Genomic DNA, 21712 nt, shown 5'->3' on the forward strand with positions numbered 1-21712 from the left:
ATTAAAACAAACAAACAAACAAAAAAAACCCAAAAACAAACAGCAAGATTCGTTATGCCGAAGGTTCCTTAATCCGAAAACGCTGGAAAAAAAAAAGTGCGTACTAACAAACTTTGAAATTTCAAACCTTATGTCGTTTTCGGGTTAATGAACCTTTGGAGTAACATACTTTTTTTTCTGATCAACGAATAACCTTCGGAATAACGAACCATATTTCATTTTCGGAATTACAAACATTCGGAATAACAAACTGTAATCGTATCCCACACCTATATGAATGATTATAATACCTGGGTATTGCGTTTGTAATGATGATAGCATGCACTCTTCAAAATGATTAACCCATCGTGCATTAAGAACCTGGCAGAACATACTTTGATACAACTTTATTTTTTTTTAAAGCATATCTTTTATTGATCCAAAGGTATGTAATCCTTCATTCCTCCTTCCCCTTCTACAAGTTCTACTTTCCTGTCAGAGCAATGGACAATGGGGAAAAATAGAAAAGAAGATTTAAAAAACAAACAAACAAATAAAGCAAAAATTAATGGCATAGCCTTTCCTCTTTCTCTCAACTACTAGTAGTTCCCATCTCACCCCCCCCCCCTCTTCTCTCTCTTTCGCACACTGTCTCTCCTCGCTCATGTATCTTCAGTGAAAACACAAATAAAAAATGAACCAGAATGAGAGATGGAAGGACCCGGATTTCCCCAAGATCTCCATACATCCTGTGACTTGATATCCAGGGCTGAGGTTAGATGTATACATTTCATTCTACTCTCTGGCACGTACGTCTTTCTGCACCGTTCTCTCATCATTCGAAAATGCTCCAATCTTTAAGACACCACTTTTTTTTGCTTGTCATAGGCTCTGCGCCTATCTCTGTTATGACCAGCTTGAATTGTATAGGATTTCAATTAATATCACTTACATGAGCCAGTTGCTCATTCAAAGAGAGAAATGAAAGAAATACGGAAAAGAAGAAGAAGAAGATAAGGACAAGAAGAAGTTGCTGATGATGAGGATGACGATGATGACAATGATGTTGATAAGGAGCAGGAGGACAAATGGAAGAATTATAAGGACAAAGGAGAAGGGAAGAACAAGAAGAAGCTAGTAAAGATACTGATGGAGAAGGAGTAAAAGTACTACGTTCGAAACATTGAATGGATCGTCATTGTTTCTTCAGATAGCCGTCGCAATTTTTTTTATAAATATTTAAAGGAATATCTGCTCATGCGAGTCGATACAAGTGTCAATTGTTTGTACGACGAGTTATAAATTGTCACCAATAACGCCATTTTAAAAGGAAAAAGGAGAAATTCATTGATATGAACTGAATTAAACAACTGCATATGTAACAAAATGCGGGGAAGATATGGCACGTCGCACAAGATCATTTCACGACATAAATCAAGCTCCAATTTACACCACGACAAAGAAACACGAATGGAAAACTGTACGTCGGTGTGGAGAGCCTGGAAGAGGCGGGAACTTAACGGGCAAATAAAACTGAAAAATGATCGCGATTACCTCGGTGACTCCACACGAGTATTCAGCGCAGTGTTCATGATGGAGGTTTGTATGGGAAAGGAATCCCAAAGGGGCAGACGACACTCGGCCCTCTCTCTAAGGCTTTATAATCGATCAATCGCCCCACTTTTCAGCTCTTCTCCTATTCGCTGTCTGCGATGCCAGTCTCTTCCGAGAATGGTGTCCATAACAACAAACACATCCTCCGCTCGACTACATCATGGGGAGAGTGAGGTTAATCAGAGGACATTGTACGTCGCATCTGACTTGAACTTTCCCATTGAAAGAGGAGGCGGGAAGTATATCTTCTTGGCACTCAATTTCATCACACATAGAACTCGAAAGTTCATGTACTGAGTACAAGTCACGTGTGACTGGAATATTGCACATATAAGTTTTCTGGAGCATATATGCTCTCTATTCCCTCCAATTGAAACAGAAATATTACAATGATTAAAAAAGACATGAGATTCTTGATAATACTTTGAACTATATTAGGAATTGTCAACAATATAATTTATATTCGGCGGCAGTAACATGCTAAAATGCATTCATATTGTAATCTGTAAGTTTTTGATGGGATGCAGTGGTCGAGGAATTTGAAATGTGAATGTTGAAAGAATTGGATGCAAGGTATTCAACACGTTCAGTGCATCAAAGCTGAATTTGAGAATGATTCTCATGTCGCATAAAAGCTTGAACGGATTGCCCGTTTGCGTGTCGTTGTGATATTAAAACGCAATATAAAATGGATTTGTTTTCACAGTCTTACAACAAGCTAATAATATGTCGTGGGATGATGAGTTAAGAGAAAAAACAGAGCCGCTGAGCAAGTTCCGAATAGAAAGGGGTGTATGTTGGTATGATAGCCACTAGCCTCATGCAGTCCAGAATAAGTTCGCAGACGTGTAGTTACTCCAATTTAAAAGAACTAAACTGGCCAATGGGTCATTTTCCATGGGGAAATCAACAGCAATAAAAACAACATCCAGACTCCCAGAAGGATAATCATTAATGAGAGAGAGAAGAGTGGAAAAAAAAGAGGAAAGAGGCCTTGGACAAAAAAGAAAGAAAGAAAAAGAAAGAAAGGGTACAGATACGAAGATCTGACGCAACACAGAATATTATGGCATTTGGGAAGATAACAGAAAGAAAACGCCGCAGAGAAGTGGCAAGACAGCCTGAGAACGAATAGGAAAAAGAGAATGGATCGATGGGTGGATGGATGAACAATGAAAGAAAAATGTATGGACTGATTAATAATTTATAAATTGCATCGTCCATCAATTTGCCTCATGTTAAATCATTCCGTGAAATTACACCGCAGGAAATGATCTTGTTCACGGCTAAGTGATCATTTATTTAATGATAATCTTCTGAATAATGAATTGCCCCGAGACTTTCCCTTGCATGGAAGGAACTTCAAGGATCAATGGTCCGCATGATTGTGGCATTGAATAAGCAAAAATGGGCCGCGATTTATTAAACGCCTTCAATAAAGATTAACCCCCCCCCCCCTTCCCGGGCACACACACAGACAAACACATCCCTCCCTCACCCTTAGGACTCACGCGCATAGGAATAGACAATCTTCTGAACCCCACCCCCCTTGTTAGCCTGATGTTTTCTGGCCACGAGAGGGCGAAAGGCAATTTTTCTTTTGTATAACGTTGTTAATGTAATAGGAATCAATGATTACTCCACTTCTATCTTCCCTTTGTGACCGACAGTGGTGTGCAGAGATGATGTAGATGGAGCAGACAACACTGTTTGGGATAATCTGCTAAATGACCAATTCTCGAATTCGTATCGTCACACATTGCCCACGAAAAGAAAATAGATTTAAATTATATGGCGTTTACAGTCATCCATCTTTTTTGTGTCTGATGTTTTCTCGTCCAGATCCGCCACAAGTCGGACGGGCGGGTGATGGTGGTGAAGGTTGGGAAGCAGCAGATTTGGCGCGCCAACCAACACAAGATGATTCAGGAACTCGAGCTGCTTAACAAACTCCAGCATCCGAATGTTGTCAGGTAGGTTCATGGATCAAAACCTCGTTGTCACTGGAGTGAGAAAATAACTCATAGCAGCGTCAAAGGTTCTCGTTTGATTTCACACTGATTCACACAAAGATATCATGGTAAAAGGATAAGAAACGGATGATGAAAAGCAAGAAGGAAAGATTCTTTGAAAACAAGACGGCCAAGAGACAGCTGTGGTGAAATGCCTGACAACCAATCAATTTACATAAAAAATATTACTAGTACATTTAGTAACAGTAACCGCACGCATGTGTTATAAGCCATAGTAATTACGGAAAGCTTTCTGGTATCTTCCAAATTGGGGATTATTTCATGCATCAACGGTGCCTTTCTCGTAACCATAGTAACCGTGACTAGAGAAACAAAAATAGACCCACTTACATAGCTAAATGTGATTTCAGAATGGTCCGAATACGATCTTTTACCTATGTGTTGCCAAAGTAAAGGGAAAAAAAGGGGGATGACAGTAGCTGCATATCACCAATCGTCTTTTCATTCTTATTCCAAAGGTTATGTTCTTTTTTTCGCATCCTTTCTATGAACAGGTACATGGGGGCTTGTGTCAAGGACGGACATATTCATCCCGTTTTGGAGGTAATTATATAGATATTGATGCATTCATGTCATGATATTGTGGTCGCGCTTGAAATTAGTTGATCTGTACAAAAAAAAAATGTAATGTATGTCCGAGGTTTTCACACTCTTTTCATTGATGATGCTCTGATAGGTGTAGCGGTTTTCATTCATCATGCTATGATGAAGAGGCACTTTGTAACTCTATAGAATCAAGCCGAAATTATAACAATAACACTTACCATAACATCCGATGGCAATAACCATGATAGCAATGTTTATGATAGCAAGGTATACATGTATTGTAATTAGAATGATAAAAAGGTAGTTGTGAGCATATTTATGATGATGATATCTGTAATCATTATTACCAGCTTCCATCTTTAACTTAAAAAAGGGGTCCATCAAATTTTCTGAATACCATAAATACCATAATTTGTGTGGTTGAAAGTCTCTTGAACGCGACACCATACATTGTCCCTACATCTTCTGCAGTACGTGTCGGGCGGGGCACTAACGGACATCCTGGCGGACACAAACTTTGCGTTGTCATGGCGACAGAAAGGTGACGTGGCAACAGACATCGCTCGTGGGATGACCTACCTTCATTCGCAGAACATCTGTCATCGCGACCTCACATCAGGGGTAATGTTTGTTTCCTGGTCATCTTCCTTTCCTTCATCCTTGTTTCTTCTTCCTTCTTCTCTTCTTCCTCATCTCCTGTTTTCGCTTTTGTAATCTTCAATCATTTCTTTCTTTTGTTTCTTCTTTCTTTTTCTACCTCTCTCTCTAAAGTTCTCCGTGACCTTCATTGTCCTCCTTTTTCATCTTTCTCTTCACTTCAAAGATAAACATAAATTTCCTTTTTGTAATCTTCCTTTTTTCAGTTTCTCCCTCTTTCTCGTAATTTCATTCCTCCACCTTTGAGGAGTAAATGTGAACAACATCACAATCTTGGAATATCTATGGTTCTGTCATATTGTTAGGACTAAACATATAAATCTAATCTTAAAAAATCTATTTTGTTGTGGATTTCTTGAGAATGTGACGAACCATTTGATTTCTTGAGAATGTGACGAATTATTTGACGCACTTCTAATTTTGTCTTTATCCCGATTTTAGAATTGTCTGATCCGACAAAAACCGAACAACGTTCTCCAGGCCGTTCTCACCGATTTCGGGCTTGCTCGCGTCCTCGGTGTAATGCCAAACCCACCACCGAACTCGCCCCGAACGCCCGATGCAGGCGACGAGACTGAGTGGGCCGAACCGGACCTCTCGGCCCCAAACCTTATGCCTTCGGCCTGCATGGACATACCTCGCAAGATGTCGGTGGTCGGTGCGGCGTACTGGATGGCCCCCGAGATGTTACGAGGCGAGGAATACACCAGACAAGTTGATGTCTTCTCATTCGGCATCGTAGTGTGTGAGATTGTTGCCAGGATATCGGCTTGCCCGGACTATCTCCCTAGAACAGGGGTAAGACGAAAACCTTGCCCTGTCTGAAACATCAGTCTCTCAAGGCTTTTGGAATCGTGAGGTGATGAAATCATCAACTCATTCATCAGCACATTTACATCACTGTCAGAGAACTGTCTGGCACAGATTAGCAAAACTCCCCAATTTCATAACTGCCCGAATTATTATTTGACTGTTTTCATTTCTATGCTAAATAAATATTTTCCTCTTTTCTTTCAAACTAACTTTATCTTGGCCCAAAGTTCCCTTTGATTTAAAGCGCCCTTTTAAGAAGCAAGCAAATCTTTGGCAGTAGATGGCGCTCTGCATGAATTCCTACTACGCAAGATCGACTGTGAGAGGGTTTAAAATGACCCAATACAAAATGTACATGGGCTGTCTGCAGCCTTCTATCGTCATCCCCTGTTATGTACCAACTGCATGCTGTTTGTCACAAAGTTCGTCTTCGAAAAGCAGAGTGTATGAACGCAAACAAATGAAGAGTTTTATTGCAAAATGAGCTAAGCGCCATATTTAAAATTTCAAAGCAAGTCCATCATCTGATAGAGCATATAGTAAACCTTACCGGTAATACCTCACTTGTGACATAACAAGGAATATCCTAGAAGTTGTGATTGAAGATGTCCTGTATTTTCTTATTATTTTTCTTATTCACAAATATATCGGCTTAATAAGAATGGAGTAAGCTCGTTTTGCAATAAAACTCGTCAAATAATATATAACCCAAACTGCTAATGTATTATCTTCTCTGTCCACCACGAAATGCGTTGTCTTCAAAATGATATCATCTCAGACTGTTGTTGCGCAAGGTAAGATGGCGTACCTGCCTTCAGTTTTTTGTTTGTTTGTTTGTTCTTCTGATATATGTGGTCACCTCTTTCTTTCTCCTTCTCCTTGTAGAAATTTGGGCTGGACCTAAAGCTGTTTCAAGAGATATGTCCGGGTATTCCGCAACCTTTCCTGGACATTGCCGAGGATTGTTGCTCGGTGAGTTCATGGAACCAGATTGAGTGCAAAAATCTTATATATTTTATTCATTGAAAGAACAAGGAGTATAAAAAGTTTCACCCCCCCCCCCCCCCCAAGTGCAAAGACATTGTAAAAGATGTTTCTGAGGCGTGAGGAGATAATGTATGTAATAAAAATATTTCGTTGTGAGATAGTGTTCGATAAATTTGATATAAGTACTGGCAGTGCCTGTGATAATACTAAACAAGGCTATCTTTCAATGCCAGTCAGTCAGGACCACGTCTTGCCGTTTTCGGCAAGTGAAAATCTTGCCATTATCGGCAAGCAGAGACGTGAACGTATCCATAGCAGACTAGAAAGTCTCCTAGTCTTTCTTCACCTCGACCACCAGTCAGTCCCGGCCCAAAAATGCGTGTTCCCCTCGATCCTCCATATTCTATAGCCTCATCCTTCTTCCCTCCCAAATTCCGAGTTTCTTTGTTCTCCATCAGTTAAATGAAACAGGTTGACCACGAACTAAACCTACCTATCTACCGTCTGTGTCATTCCTCTTTCTCACGATTCCAACATGCAGATGGATCCCCGAGATCGTCCCGTCTTTCTAGAGCTATACCGTCGGCTCGACATCATCAGGAAAACACTCGACACCGAGAGAACGCTGTCCAACGCCCAGGAAGTCGACCTTGCCGACATCATCAAAACAAATAACAATGTCGAAAGCGAAGATGAGGAGGAGGAGGAGGAACATGGCGTCATAACACAATGTGAACCCAGTGAAACTGATTCTACTGATGGTGTTGATAATCAAGGATCTAGAACAATACTAGATATGGCATTGTTAATGGTATGGACATCTATCATGTACTTCGCTTTTGTGTCTACGACAATCGCGCTTGTCATAGTGACACTGGCTCTGTGGTCAATTTGTGACGTCAGCACGGCTCTCTTAGGGACGTGTTTGAATGCGTCCGTCATTGGATGGGCCCTTGAAAACTCGACATTGTGCGTCGACATGTCGAGAACAATTGTCAGTATGATTTCAAGACTCCCCCTCGGCAATATTTTGGCAGTGTTACCCAGAGTGCAATGCGGCGGAACTGTAGGAGCCGACCTCAATGAAAACCTCACATACGCCAATCACAATGGCAGCTTGCAGAAAGGACCAGGCCACATCTATGCCGACACGAAACGAATGAACGGCGCCTCCATTTTGAAGAACCTGCGTGAAATATCGCCAGTGGCTCAACAGTCACAGGGTGATGACAATTCAAATGTTTCGAGCGAGACGGGGCCTAGAGAGAAGGTGGAGATACCCAGCCTGAGGCGAGTAGCAAACGGCGGACTGGCGCGAAAACGTGTCAGCTTCTCTCTACAAGGAAGCACTGAAGATGACTGATAAACGGAGATATCACGTCTTGTTAGCCATCACGAAAGAAGATTGACAGACGGAAAGCATCAATTTTGAAACCTGTTTTATTTATTTAATTATCTAGTTTTATTTTGTTAAATTCCTTGGATTATGTGTGCATTGATGGCTTAAATTAGCTGTCATTTAGCTGTTACTGTAAACACGAACATCAGAAAATGATGGTAATCTAGACTGCCCATTATTGTTGACAATCTCAAATTGTCAAATCGTATTATACCTGACCAGAGATTTACTCAGAACCAGTTGTTGTTCCCGGAGACTCGGTAATATTTTCAACATACCAGCTGGCAATTACGGTATGTTACTAGTATATTGCACGGAAGAAAAAAAAAAAAAATCATTCGATGTATAATATGGTGTCTGTTCCATTCTCTTTTAGAAAAATGGAGTGAGGTTTTTGTTTTGTTTTGTTTTTCTCAAGAAGTGATTTGTATTTTATTTACTTTCCAATGTGCCAAATATTCCTGATTTTGTAAATGAAAACGATGCACATTCCAGGAATACATTCAGTGACATTCACAGTATAACCCTGTGTGGCCGGTACGGCTCAGCTATGAGACATACATCACATATGATGGCAGAATTATTCTTGGCCAGGTATTTTCACCTGTTCGCTTGTTGTTTTTATTTCAACATAATCAAAAACCACGTAAGACTTACACTGTCACGAATTCCATGCAGGAGACATTCTCAGAAGATTGCAAATTCCAATAAATCTATATTTTCAGCGTTACTGAGACATATGCACTGGTTGGTTAAAAAACAACAACTATCAAGTCCAAATGGTTAGACAATACAACGTAGTAACAACGAGAGCTCCATGAAGCCCATAGATTTGTACTTCGACTACGTTTTCAGGTTATTGTGATGTACACTTTGTAGGTAAGAGAGCGGTATAATGATACCACACATAAAAAGAAATATTGTGATACGACCAAACTTTCATGTTCGTGTAGTGCAAAGCATTCAACAGAGCAGGGTGATTCGGAATATTTGATAGGTTATGTTCCTGTATGTGTATGTGTTTGTATAATGTATATGTGTTTGTATAATGTATATGTGTTCGTATAATGTGTTTGTTGGTTTGTTCGGGCTAACCTTGTGCTATTATAGCATGTTTTCTATCTCCCGTGCTCTCTCTCTCGCTCCCTCTCTGTCCAATGTTTTTTCATAAATTTTGTCCGTTTTACTGTTAAACCAATATTTTATCTTGTAACACCAACCAATGGATGAAAATGATGGAGAAGTATACGTAAGTCATAATAGAGTACATAAATAGTGTACCATGTATTCTTTCTTCAAGGCGGGTGCTTATTTCAGCTAATTTAAAATTAGTTCCTACAACTAGCATCTACTTATTAATATATATTTCCCGGTATGTTCAATAACTTTGCAATTTAAGAAGCTGAGGTAAAAACGTTGTCATGGTTATTGGAAGTGTGGGTATTAAAGACAGATCTGTTCAACAACATCATCTCTAAAAATTCTAGATACGCGACCTAACTGCTTAGTTACTTCTACCTGAACTCGTTATACACAGCAATAAACAAATTCAACATGTAGCCTTGTGTACATACCTACCAAGAACATAATTCATCATTAAAGTCATCGTCTTTTGGGAGCCCTGAATTCAGTGTTGTGATTAGGACCTACTACCTGAAGTATTGGTGATACCATGATTGTGTTGTGTCTGAAGTGTAGGGCCTACGGTAACACACTCATGTGGGGGTCTTATTTACAATTTGGCATACAATTATTGTAGAAAAGAAATGTCGATTACATCATGTTTTCATCATACCATTGACTCGCTTTTCGGCAAAACATAGTTTAAAAGCATAATTATTATTGTAAGTGCATATGGTTCTGTTGCTTTTTTACAAATATACCATGAAATATTTCAGGTTCGGTGCCAGACGCTGGTGTTAGTGATATCTCAACACTAGCATCAGTAATAATCCCGTAGGAAGTTCGAATCAGTCCGTGTTAATTAGCAGGTTGACCTCAAAATTATGACGTAATTTGGGTAGCTTTGAATGTTGGACCCGGTGTTGAAAAAACAAAAGTCGTCTACTGAACCGAGCCCTACTATTCTTGTCGGCAATTCACGTGTTTTTCCTCAGCGGCTAACGCCATCCTCTAGGGATTATCAAATTTGTCATTTTAGTTCGGTGTTGGTATTAACTACCGTTGCTATGTGGGAGATCCATCACATCCAATAGATCCACATTGTACGTGTATTATGTGGAACATACACGAACACTGTAAACATAGCTACTAATCTTATCCTTGGAGCAAAATGAAGGTGTATAATTGTACACTGTATGTTGTTGGGTTTTTTTTGTTGTTTTTTTCTATAGAAATGGTGAATATTGTGGCATTTTTATCCGTCCTTCCCATCATGGATTGTGTCTAAACCTAAGCAGACATTTTTTAAATTGAATAAAGTGTCATCACTTTTTTTTTTCGTATAGTGCCAGCGCAATCCCGTGCCCTTCACACAGTGGTGTGAAGTAACACTATAGTGTTAGAGATCGATAATAATTATGATCGGTATCAGGCCCCGTCTTATAAAGACTTCAAATCAATCATAGGTCCCCAAATCAATCACAACTTGCATTGCAGCTTTCAAGAGATTTGTGATTGATTTCTATCACCAGCTGATCACAAGTTTTTATAAGACAGGGTCCTGCCCGTCGGTGATGGAGCTCGATTTAACTGTTTAAGGCAGTTGTTTGGGAGAAAGCACTATAGCAACAGCACTAGCACCGAACTTGAAATCGCACTATGTGCTTCTCGACATCCATATTATTACATCCACCAGGACGTATCCGAAGTCCTTTACAACCAAGCTTCTCGATATTTTGCACCTAGCAATAAAATACAGTATTTATCAACGGAATGTTTTCATGGGTTCTGACTATTATAGCCTATACATGACATATAGCTATTATTATACGACCGTTGTACGTGGCATTATGTATAGATGTTGAACACATTAAATTTGATTTGTTTAACGTTGGCGCAAAGGAAGCAATGATTGCTTGTAAGAAAGCAACCTCGATTCATCACCGCAATCATGCATTCAGAAAGACAATAATCTGAAAATGGTGCAGGTCGTGCATGGTGTTGCAGTATTGCTAAGTGGCTATTAATTTTGTTTGTTCGTTTTTCAAAATTTCAAACTTAGGACGCAGGTAGTAAGTGAAATGAATTGGATAAGCTAAATTTTGAAATCAACAATTACTGCATTGTAGGCGTCAAGAGTCTGTTGGCATAATGCCCTGAGATCCCAGTTTCAAGCGTATTTACAGACTTACTTGTATTTAAAATAAAACATTATTGGAAAATTATACAATATTCTTTATACATTCTTTAAATCATTTACCTGTTATAATGTTGACACTGATTAAAGTGACAAGTATTAAACTTGTATTAGGTGAAAAATTGCAGGTGCTTCATGATCAGGTTGGGATCATTGGTAAGTCACAGAAATACATGCAACTATATGTGAATGATATTTGTCGACACACTGTGCTAGCCGTGAAGGATAATTGCGAGAAGACGATATCGTATCGTATGAAATGCCAACTCCTGTGTGTCGAAATTCATAAATACTATGCAAACCACAGTATATCATTTTGTGAGATATCTATAGTCACATGACTCGTTTTTGTATACGCACCTGAAATGTCACATGTATATTGTGTCGGTGTTGATAAAATAAACTATACTGTTTTGATGAGATGATATATACGCGAGTTATACGAATAAAGAAAAAAGACATACAAGAAACAAAATGTAAGTATTCAGCAGTCCAATTATTGTTTTTGTTTTTGTTTTGTTTTGTTTTGTTTTGTTTTTAAAGCATGCTGTGTACAATTGGGACAGCACTGTGTGAAAGGTCAGTAGTTTGCGAATTTACAAAAGATGCTGAAAGAGGACGTGCATGTCATAAAAATCACAATGCCTTCCATTATAACTTCATACCCACAAACTTGAAGTAATGTCTTCGTATTTACGCTCAAGGAGGATATAATTTATTCACAATGGCTCGTTTCATATGGACACACCAAAAGTGATTATTTTCTGCACCAATGGACCAGATGTGCACAAACTTTCACGTACATACATAATACCTGCGGACCAGGTGATTATTGAAGTTCGCAAAGCTTCGTATTCAAAAATCTCTTTATTACAAATCCATTGTACAGAAGAAAAAAAAATACAGGGTTCAGATAGATTTCTCATCTTTCACACTTTGCAAATTTTGTTTTTCGTCCATATTATAGCAACCAATTTAGAAGTAAAGTTTAAAATACAGTCTGAAGTTTACAAAGGATTACAGATGGATCCTTTAAAAAAAAACAACGAAATCTTCTGTGTGACCTAGCTAAAAATGATACATGTACATGCTTGGTAGGCAGAATGACATAAGCTGAGAACGTTATTTATTACTATAAATGTAATTTCACTGCGGGATGACTGTTGTCGAAAATTACTGACGTCTCCATGGTGAGAGCTAATGAAGATTATGATCTGTAACACTAGTAAATTCCGAAAAAAAATAATAGATTCACATAGAATACATGTATAGCATACACCGTACCTAATCAGGAAAACAAGTGCAGGAATGCTGTTATTCAGCAGGTGGTTTATTTTTATTTTGAAAGGTCGTAGAAAATGCTCATCGCCAAAGTCCGTCAAAAACATATATGGCGGTTTAGTTCCAGCTCAGACCTGGGAAATGGGACATCAACTCAAACATAAGTTACATATTTCCATTAAAGATGGTCCATTAGAATAGAAAATTGCCGTGCGGTGCTTAGCGGTCACACTTCAATATTAATAGATGTATCGAACATTTAAATTAACGTCTATACGGTGGTTATTATCAATCTCAATACACGTATTCTGTTATGCCACTATCCAAGCTCTACATGTACATATATTTGGGGACCACCTTAAAACATAATCATGCACAATAATTTTACAAGGTCTAAAAATGATTCCCGCAGTTTGAATATCACTACATGTACAACGGAAGAGGAGGAAAATATGTTTCGGAATTTAATAAGTCAATGTAAGTTACGGGTCTTTGCAACCCTGTCTTGTTGCCCCAACGGGGCCACTTCAACCATTTCAACAACTCTGTAATGATGATTTTTTTTTTCTGATGATTTACATGATTTAACTATGCAAATTAGGGTCTGATTTTGACGAAGATTTTATTTGTCCTGTTCTCTACTTTCTCTACTTAGCTGCACTTGATCAAGGAACATTTTTGCTCCTTCTTTGCGATGTCCCCATGACTTTTATTTTTTTTTTAATCCCCAAATTGAATTGAACACTATATCTACTCTCCCGTTTAGTTTGCATAAATTATGGGATTTGGGGCATGGATACGGAGTCTCTTTGGATAAAGCTTTTCGATTTAACCAATGGTACATTTCTTCGAGGTGAAAATTTGCAATGCTATACATGTAGTTGTATGTTCACCCCCTTATTTCCCCTCAACATGACTACAAGTACGGGATTAGCGAGCCTACACAAACACCGGATAAATTATGTTTTCCTTTTTCATCGCACCATTATTCCTTTTTGTAAGCTGCTTAGTCCATACACGGTATTTCTAGTTTAGCGATTTCCGTGTTCGTATTTGGTGTGTGATTTTGTGTATGTTAGTTACAAACCTTGAGAGATACACACACATCTCACAATCGCAAATTCGTCATCATACCGCGGCCAGCTCCGTGTTACATGCATACTCCTTCATAAACTCACGCATACTGTAAGACACTCTCGATCACACGATCACGCACATAAAATAACTAGAGATTGTAATTTGTCATCACTGACAAATTAAGGTGATCCGATTTTTTTTTTAATCAATGATTCAAGTCCTGATCGCAATAGGCATGACCATGCAGGTTTCATCTGTGTTCAGAGACATTGGCCGTGTGATGTTTGGATTCTCATTTAGAAAAGGGAGTCATATCTGCCATATTTGGTACCAAATCTGTATACACTATAATGAAGATACAGCAACAAGTACATATGACCTTTGACCCCACTTTGCACAACCTAGATGGCATCTGAGCAAAAAGTGGTTATGTTGTGAAATGATTCTTGTAACATGATCTTTGCGTGTGCAAAATATGGGAAAGATAAGACATGTATTCACAAAGATACAGGATAAAACATTTATCACCTTTGACCCTAATTTACATACCCAAGATGGCATCTGATCAAGTAATTGTTATTTTATCAAATAATGTATGTGACATGAACTAAACATGTGCAAAATATGGGGGTGATTGGGGCTGTTTTTCTTGAATTATTGCAAAGAAAGTTGCAGAAACATAGAAATATCTCAATGCATCGAAGATAAGCTGTAATTTCAACCAAGTATTTTAACAAGATCCCGACATCATGTGAAAAAACAAAGGGCACGTAACGATAGCGCAAAGTCTCAGTTACAACATATTGAAATCTGAGAAAAATTCACCGAAGGGTAAGTGAGCTAGTGCTCCATAAAGACAATCATGTCAATTTTCACATCTAGAAAAATTCCCTCCCATAGAGATAACACGTCATAACGAAGAAACAGAAAGAAGTACATATGACCTTTTGACCCCACTTTACACAGACAAGATGGCATCTGAGCAAAGAGTGGTTATTTTGTAAAATGATTCTTGTAACATGATCTTTGCGTGTGCAAAATATGGGAAAGATAGGACATGTATTCACCAAGATACAGGATAAAACATTTATGACCTTTGACCCTAATTTACATACCCAAGATGGCGTCTGATCAAGTGATTGTTATTTTATCAAATATTGTACGTGACACGAACTAAACATGTGCAAAGTATGGGGGTGATACGATATGTTTTTCGTGAGTTATTGCACGGAAAGTTGCAGAAAGAAAGAAATATTTCAATACATCGAAGATAAGCTTTAATTTCAACCAAGTTTTTTGACGTGATGCAGACATCGTATGAAAAAACAAAGGTCACACTTACGATAGCACAAAGTCTCAGCTACAGCATATTAAAATCTGGGAGAAATTCACCGAAGCATAAGTGAGCTAGTGCTCGATAAAGATAGTCATGTCAAATTTCATTTCCAGAAAAACTGCACTCCCATAGAGATAACACGTAAACTGGTCAAATCTGACAAGATTACTTTTAATCCATTTTTACGAGGTGATGCCGTCATCTAATCAAAATATTGTTGTAACATTAATGAAAGAGCATTTAATAAGCTACAACATACTGAAATCTGGGTGAAAATTGACAAAGGATTAGTGAGATATGCTCGAATAAACTTGAAATTTGATGACGTCATTTTGAAAATTTACTTTTTTTACTTTATTAAGAAATTTGATATCTTTTAATCATTTTGCCAGCATTTCCACCCCATGAAATGACATGTACAACTCATCAGCTTTCAAAATATGTAAAGAAAATGGGGGGTCACCGTCCATCCTGACGAGTAAAATCGGATTTAAAATTGGCGGTTTTTTGGCATAGTTGCACTGTATATCGCCATTGACGCGCGCGCGGAATTTCAACTTTGACGGGCCCGTATGACGTTATATTGAGTCGGATTGACTTGAAACTTGGTAGAAATATTCCTTGACATTTCAGACATCCGATCAAAGTGTAAAAACGGGAAATTTATATTGCATATGAGCTATGCGTGCGTATATGTGCGCGCGCGTACGCGTCCGTCCAAATTTTTCAATTTTTCAAAAAATGCTCCAAATGGTCTGAAACGTGTGCAAAAAAATTTTGAGCTCGATTGGAGCATACAAATATTTCAACGCGCGCGTACGCGCACGTTTTAAGGGCATATACGAATTTTGAGAATATGTGTAGAATTTGCTTGACTTGAAATATATGTGACGTAAATTTCATTGAAAAATTCCATTCCATTAATGAGATATGAATGAAAATGTGTTTTCATATAATGACGTCATCGTGACGTCACGGTCGACTGATCACAATGATTTCACTTGATCTGTCGTCTTTGGGACACGATACATATATGGTATAAGTTTGAAATTGATAGGAAATGCACTTTCTGAGCTAATCGAAACACAACTTTTGTCCAGAAAGAAAGAAGAAGAACAAAGAATCCGTACAGATACAGAAGGTGATCCGAGAGGATACTCGGATCACCTAATAATCATGAAGACCACTTGTACACGATCACATGTAAACACACCAAAAAATGGGAAACTAATTCATATATTTTTAACAGAATTCAATATGATAATACATGGAAGAAAGAAGACAAATACGTACACCTGTATAATGTATATAGACAACAAACATTGCTTTCTGGTACCACGTGTATATAAACACTGGTCACGGGGTTAGTCAAGTTTGTTGGGAAAAATGATTTTGACTTTCAAAGGTACATTCATCCTCTATTTTCAGATTCTGTGATTCATTGTTATATAATCTTATATGCTAAGATAATAATAATGGTTGTGATGCAATATATATATGCATGTATATACTTGTACTGTACACACAAAAATCATAGGCACTTTACAAAAAGAAAGCCAGAGATTAAATTGGCAGTGTTCCATACTCATAAAACGGTTACCCTGTTTTGGTTATTGTTTCTTTCTTTCTTTCTAAGCAAGCATTATATATCATAGGTATTCCTTGAGAAGTTATTACTTGGCCAAGATTGAGACAACCCCAATCTCATTACAATGTATTACAAATCTGTTGCACAGAGAGAAAAGAATCCTGGGTTCTGTTTGCACTTCAACACTTGGCAACTCAATTTTGTTTCTGTTTTTGTTTTTATTTTTTGTTTTTGTTTTGTCAAGTTATGACCTTAGCTTAAGATCTCATAAAATTCTATATGTTATTTTTTTTTTCTTTTTAAGAAATGCATTTGGTGGAGGTCACACCCCAATCATTTTCCATTGGACTGTTTTTTGTTGTTGTTGTTGTTGTTGTTTTTTTTTTTCATTAACAAAAATCTCCCCTAGCTCTCCAAACTGACTTCCACACCTAGGAAAACAAAGGTTATACATGTATTTGCAATTAATACAAAACTCATTTTGCTCTGGTACAGGGTCCAACACAGATAACAGGTTAAATATTCAAAATAGGTATCAATTTTGTAATACAGATAATGTTCTTCGTTTTCATTGCAGTTGATCGTTTTTTGTATACAAGGTTTACTTTCTACATTTAATGACATGAATATCTACACATATACAAGAGATTCGCAAACAGTGTCCACAATACACTTGTAACAGGGCGTGAATATCATATTCCACAAAGAATGTAAATGCATGTATCAGATATGATAATCTACAAAGTAAACATCACTGAATTTGCATTGGTTTTCTCTGCTCATTCAAAACCATAATGTACTGTGCTTCAACTACTCTGACAGGGGTGTGAACTACTTTGAAAATGAATATCATTAAATTTTAAAGCTTATGATTTTTTTTTTCATGTACATGTATGTCATGTATAATGGGCAGCATTGTTGAAAAGGGAACTCAGAAAGCATAACAACTACCCATACCATGAAGGTTTTTCATTACATTGGGGTACTGACATAAAGAAATGATATCAAAGGGGACTTGCAAAAATAGCTTCGTTATTTACTATTATTTACTATTATTGTTTATTTACATATTATTCTTAAGGCATCTAAAAACATCAATTAATCAATTGACCCATGTTTTGTTCAAGCACTTGTCCCCAATTTTCCTCTGACTTTTCCTAAATGGTTAACCCCATGGCTTTATTCCTAAACTAACACTATCCTAAATATCAAAAAGCAGAGTAATATAAGGGTGATAACAGTAATGGATTGCAATATAGACAAATCATGTAAAATACAAATGCTGTAACCTGGTAAAGTGCATAAAGAAGGATGTAAAACTCACAAATTTTCTTGTTATAAACTAACATATAGAGAGAGGATACTGGAGCTTTAATACTAGTCTACCTACATGAGTCTACCTACCATATATACACTGTTTGCATGGTATATACATGTAGCTCCCCTCAAAAACAAACTAACAAACAAACCAGAAATATTAAAAGAACATTGAAAAAAAAAAAACACTTCAGAGTACCTTATCAATCATTTGTCAGTAGGAAGAAGGAGCTGTGGATGTTAGATATACAATTCCTGGTATATAGAGTAGCACAACACTAGAAGACAGAAAGTCAACCTTTGCTGGCAATGTGCTAAATCATGCATGCTACCACAATCTTCCAATGCATACAAAGTGAAAATCATATACATGTATGTAAACTTTTGATACAGCAACAAATTGTAACAATCCGTATGTCATATTGACCCTACAAAACCCAATAAAAATATCAATTGGCAGAATTATGCAAAAACTTGAAAAATATAAACATAATAAGCACTAAAACTGTTACACTATAAACTGAAATATTTGTACGGCTGTACAATAACTTTGATGACAAATGCCAAAAGGCAGGCACATGAACAGAATCAAAGATATGTACAATGTATTGAACACACATAATACAATATAATTACTCTATGCTGTTTACAAATTCACCTGTACAAATACAATGTATATAACACACTTGAAAAGATGAATCAAGAAATGGCCCAGAACTAAGTACACGTAAACTAGGTAATTTTTTTTTTTTAAATCTTACTGTATATCTCTAGGTGGTGCACACACATTTATATCACATCTAACAATCGTTCCCAAAACACCCCCATCAAACACCAACTATATCGTCATCCATGTCAGGGCAATAAGCCCCGAGGGCAATTACACCCCCCCCCCTTCCCCTCCCCCCCCCCCAAAAAAAAAAAAAAAAAAAAAACTCCACATACACAGAAAATTGTTTCTATTATGCTCTTTTACCTCCTTCATGCACAAATGTTTTACTGCCATGGTTTCTATGACAGAATCTCCATTAATCAGGCAACAAAAACAAAGAAATGAAAACCACACCTACACATACACACACACAAACAAACACAGAAAGCATATTATACAATTGCTGGTATTATGTACAGCACAAATAAGCATTCACTAATGGGCGTGTACTTTAAGCCGACATACTGTCAACCTTGCCTAAAGTCGAATCTATTCTAGACTGAAGACATCGCCTCAACTTAGATAAAATTGAAATCGATAAAATATACACGTACTGTAAAGAGAAGAAGACTTGAAAAGGCCTTCTACCTGTACTTTAAAACGATTATTAGACTTTATGTGAGGTCGACTTAAAGGGGAAATCTAGTTCAAATAAAAGATAGTATGATAAAACTAGATATATCGCTACGGTGACTGATATGCCTCCGCCATAATGCATGGTTCTCCTAATAGGTCTATAGTACAATGTCTTGACAATGTGTGATGACAGTTTCACACAATCGGTAAAATATTAAAATGACAGGTTTGACACAAATGTGCTCAATGTTCACTTTCCTAGAACTGGGTTCAATTGGATGAATGATTAAAATGTCAGAGTGCAGGTATTTGGGGAACTGATGATTTTTACTTGACTTTTGACCCTTTTATAAGTTTATGCATTGAGTAATTTTCAAGGTATTGAGAAAAAGTATAATTTCAGTATCAAATGGGAAAATAGCATTATCTAAACCTGGCCTTTGACCTTTGACCTCACAGTTCCAAAGAGAATCACTGTTAGGTTGAACATGCTTAAATATGTAAGTTTCATGATGATACCTTGAGTTACTTTTGAGATATGGAGGAAAAAGTGCAATTCAGCACTTTTACTTGACCTTTGACCGTTTGGCAAGGAACTTCCAACAGAATATATATTGGGTAATACATGTATACATCAAGTTAAAAAAAAAAAAAAAAAACCTTCAGGCATTGCATAAATATAAGGAAAGTAGTGATATTTTGAGGAGTTGACCTTGACCTTTGACCCCTGACCTTTAAACCATGACCCCCAACTTCCCTAGATAATCACTGCCCACTGGAACAAGCATATCTACTAAGTTCCATGAAGATACCTCAAACCATTTGCGAGATATGGAGAAAAACATGAATTTTCAACCTTTTTTTTTCACAAAATAACCACCTTTGACCTTTGACCCCATGACCCTAAAATCCAAACAAAGTATTATCCCCCCAGGATATACCCTCATACCAAGTTTGATGTAAAACCACAAAACGGTTCTTGAGATATCAACAAAAACAAAACAGGACGGACGTACGGACGGACGGACGACCCGAAAACATAATGCCTCCGGCCACTTCGTTGGCGGAGGCATAAAAAGTAAAATCTTACGAGTTCAATGGTAAAAATTTGACTGAAATCGGATGAAAAATAAGAAAGTTATGACATTTTGTAGTTTTTATAATTTCTGCAAAATAGTTCTTGTACAGTGGATATGAATATGCAAATGAGTGAGCTAACTATGTCATACCCTCACAATTGTCCATTGATCATGTACAAAAAAAAATGACGAAAATTAAAGTTTTGTCACTGAAGTCTGAAACGTTATTCCTCGTTGAATACCTTCAGAATAGTGATCAGTTAGATATACAGACTTTGTACAAGGATTTGAGCCTCGGGGATAATTGCATTTGAATGAAAAACTGGAAATTTCACAATCCTATGTACAAACTATATGTTAAGTGAGGGAATGACATGCTCACTTTGTTATTTACACATTCATATTGACTGTTCAAGAACTGTTTTCCCCAAAAATAGCGAAACTTCAAAATGTCAGAACTTCCTTATTTTTCATCTGATTTCGATCAAAATTATACCATTGAACTCGTAATATTTTACTCTTTTTTATCAGACTAACTTATATTTGGACTGGATTTCCCCTTTAAGTAAAGTTGACAGTACAACCAGTACTAACCAGTGATACAGGCACACTCCTACTGACGCCCTGATGAACAGCCGTGCCAGTAGCAGCACTCTTGGTGTGTAAAGCAGCACACTGAGAGTATTGAAGAACTCTTGGAACTCCTCTAGATCTCTCTTTATGGTGCTCATGGTGCTCCTTCTTTTCATCAAAGTCTATCTTAAACATATAATATAGGACAACTTCTCCATTACATTAAAATTTAATTTATGGACCTCAATTGATGTGATAAAAAAAAAGAAAACAAAAATTGGCAGGTGCTCGATGAAAGATGTCGCTCAAAAATTATCTATAAGGTAAAGACTCCATGGTGACCAAATAAGCTTCACATTACAGCTCATCACAGTTCTTCAGCAAGACTGAAAAACATAGAAATCACAATGCTACCACTTACAGCTGACTTTCCAGTCTTGAAGTCATTGACTAATGCTGCATGGTAAATTTTGACTTTCATGCATTCTTCATGAATGTCTCGAGGTGCGGAGCATTCACCATTGTATCACACAATACACTAAAACTACTCACGCAAACTGCAGCTTACCTTTACGAAGTTTCAATGATCAATAGCAAAGGACCATCCTTTGAACAAACTGATCAATCTCGATATCAAGATTTAATCTTTCCCTGCATAGTTATCACACTACGCAGTTTTCTCAAACTCTGATATTTGATATTCAATGTGCATCCTGCTTCATTGTGACAGGTAGGACTGAAAAATGTTTGTACAATAGATGCAGAACTATGTACAACGCACATACCTTGATTTTCTGCATTCTGTCTGAATTTCACAGTCGTATAC

At 37.4% G+C, this 21712-nt stretch overlaps 1 protein-coding gene across 4 annotated transcripts in view; it reads left to right on the plus strand.

Annotated features, from left to right (window-relative positions):
• Positions 1-9857, plus strand: part of LOC140240696 (uncharacterized) — a 47097-nt gene extending 37240 nt beyond the window's left edge. For 3 of the 4 annotated variants that reach the window (XM_072320453.1, XM_072320454.1, XM_072320455.1), the window contains exons 3-8: positions 3436-3566; positions 4121-4169; positions 4644-4793; positions 5271-5627; positions 6528-6614; positions 7171-9857. In XM_072320453.1, coding sequence (XP_072176554.1) covers positions 3436-3566; positions 4121-4169; positions 4644-4793; positions 5271-5627; positions 6528-6614; positions 7171-7992 — 1596 coding nt within the window. In that variant the 3' untranslated portion in view covers positions 7993-9857. The remainder of the gene's footprint in view (positions 1-3435; positions 3567-4120; positions 4170-4643; positions 4794-5270; positions 5628-6527; positions 6615-7170) is intronic. The other variant, XM_072320456.1, reaches the window with a different exon arrangement.
• The last annotated feature ends 11855 nt before the right edge of the window (positions 9858-21712 follow it).

The sequence above is a fragment of the Diadema setosum genome, chromosome 17 (genome assembly GCF_964275005.1).
Source record: "Diadema setosum chromosome 17, eeDiaSeto1, whole genome shotgun sequence".
NCBI classification, from domain to species: Eukaryota; Metazoa; Echinodermata; class Echinoidea; order Diadematoida; family Diadematidae; genus Diadema; species Diadema setosum.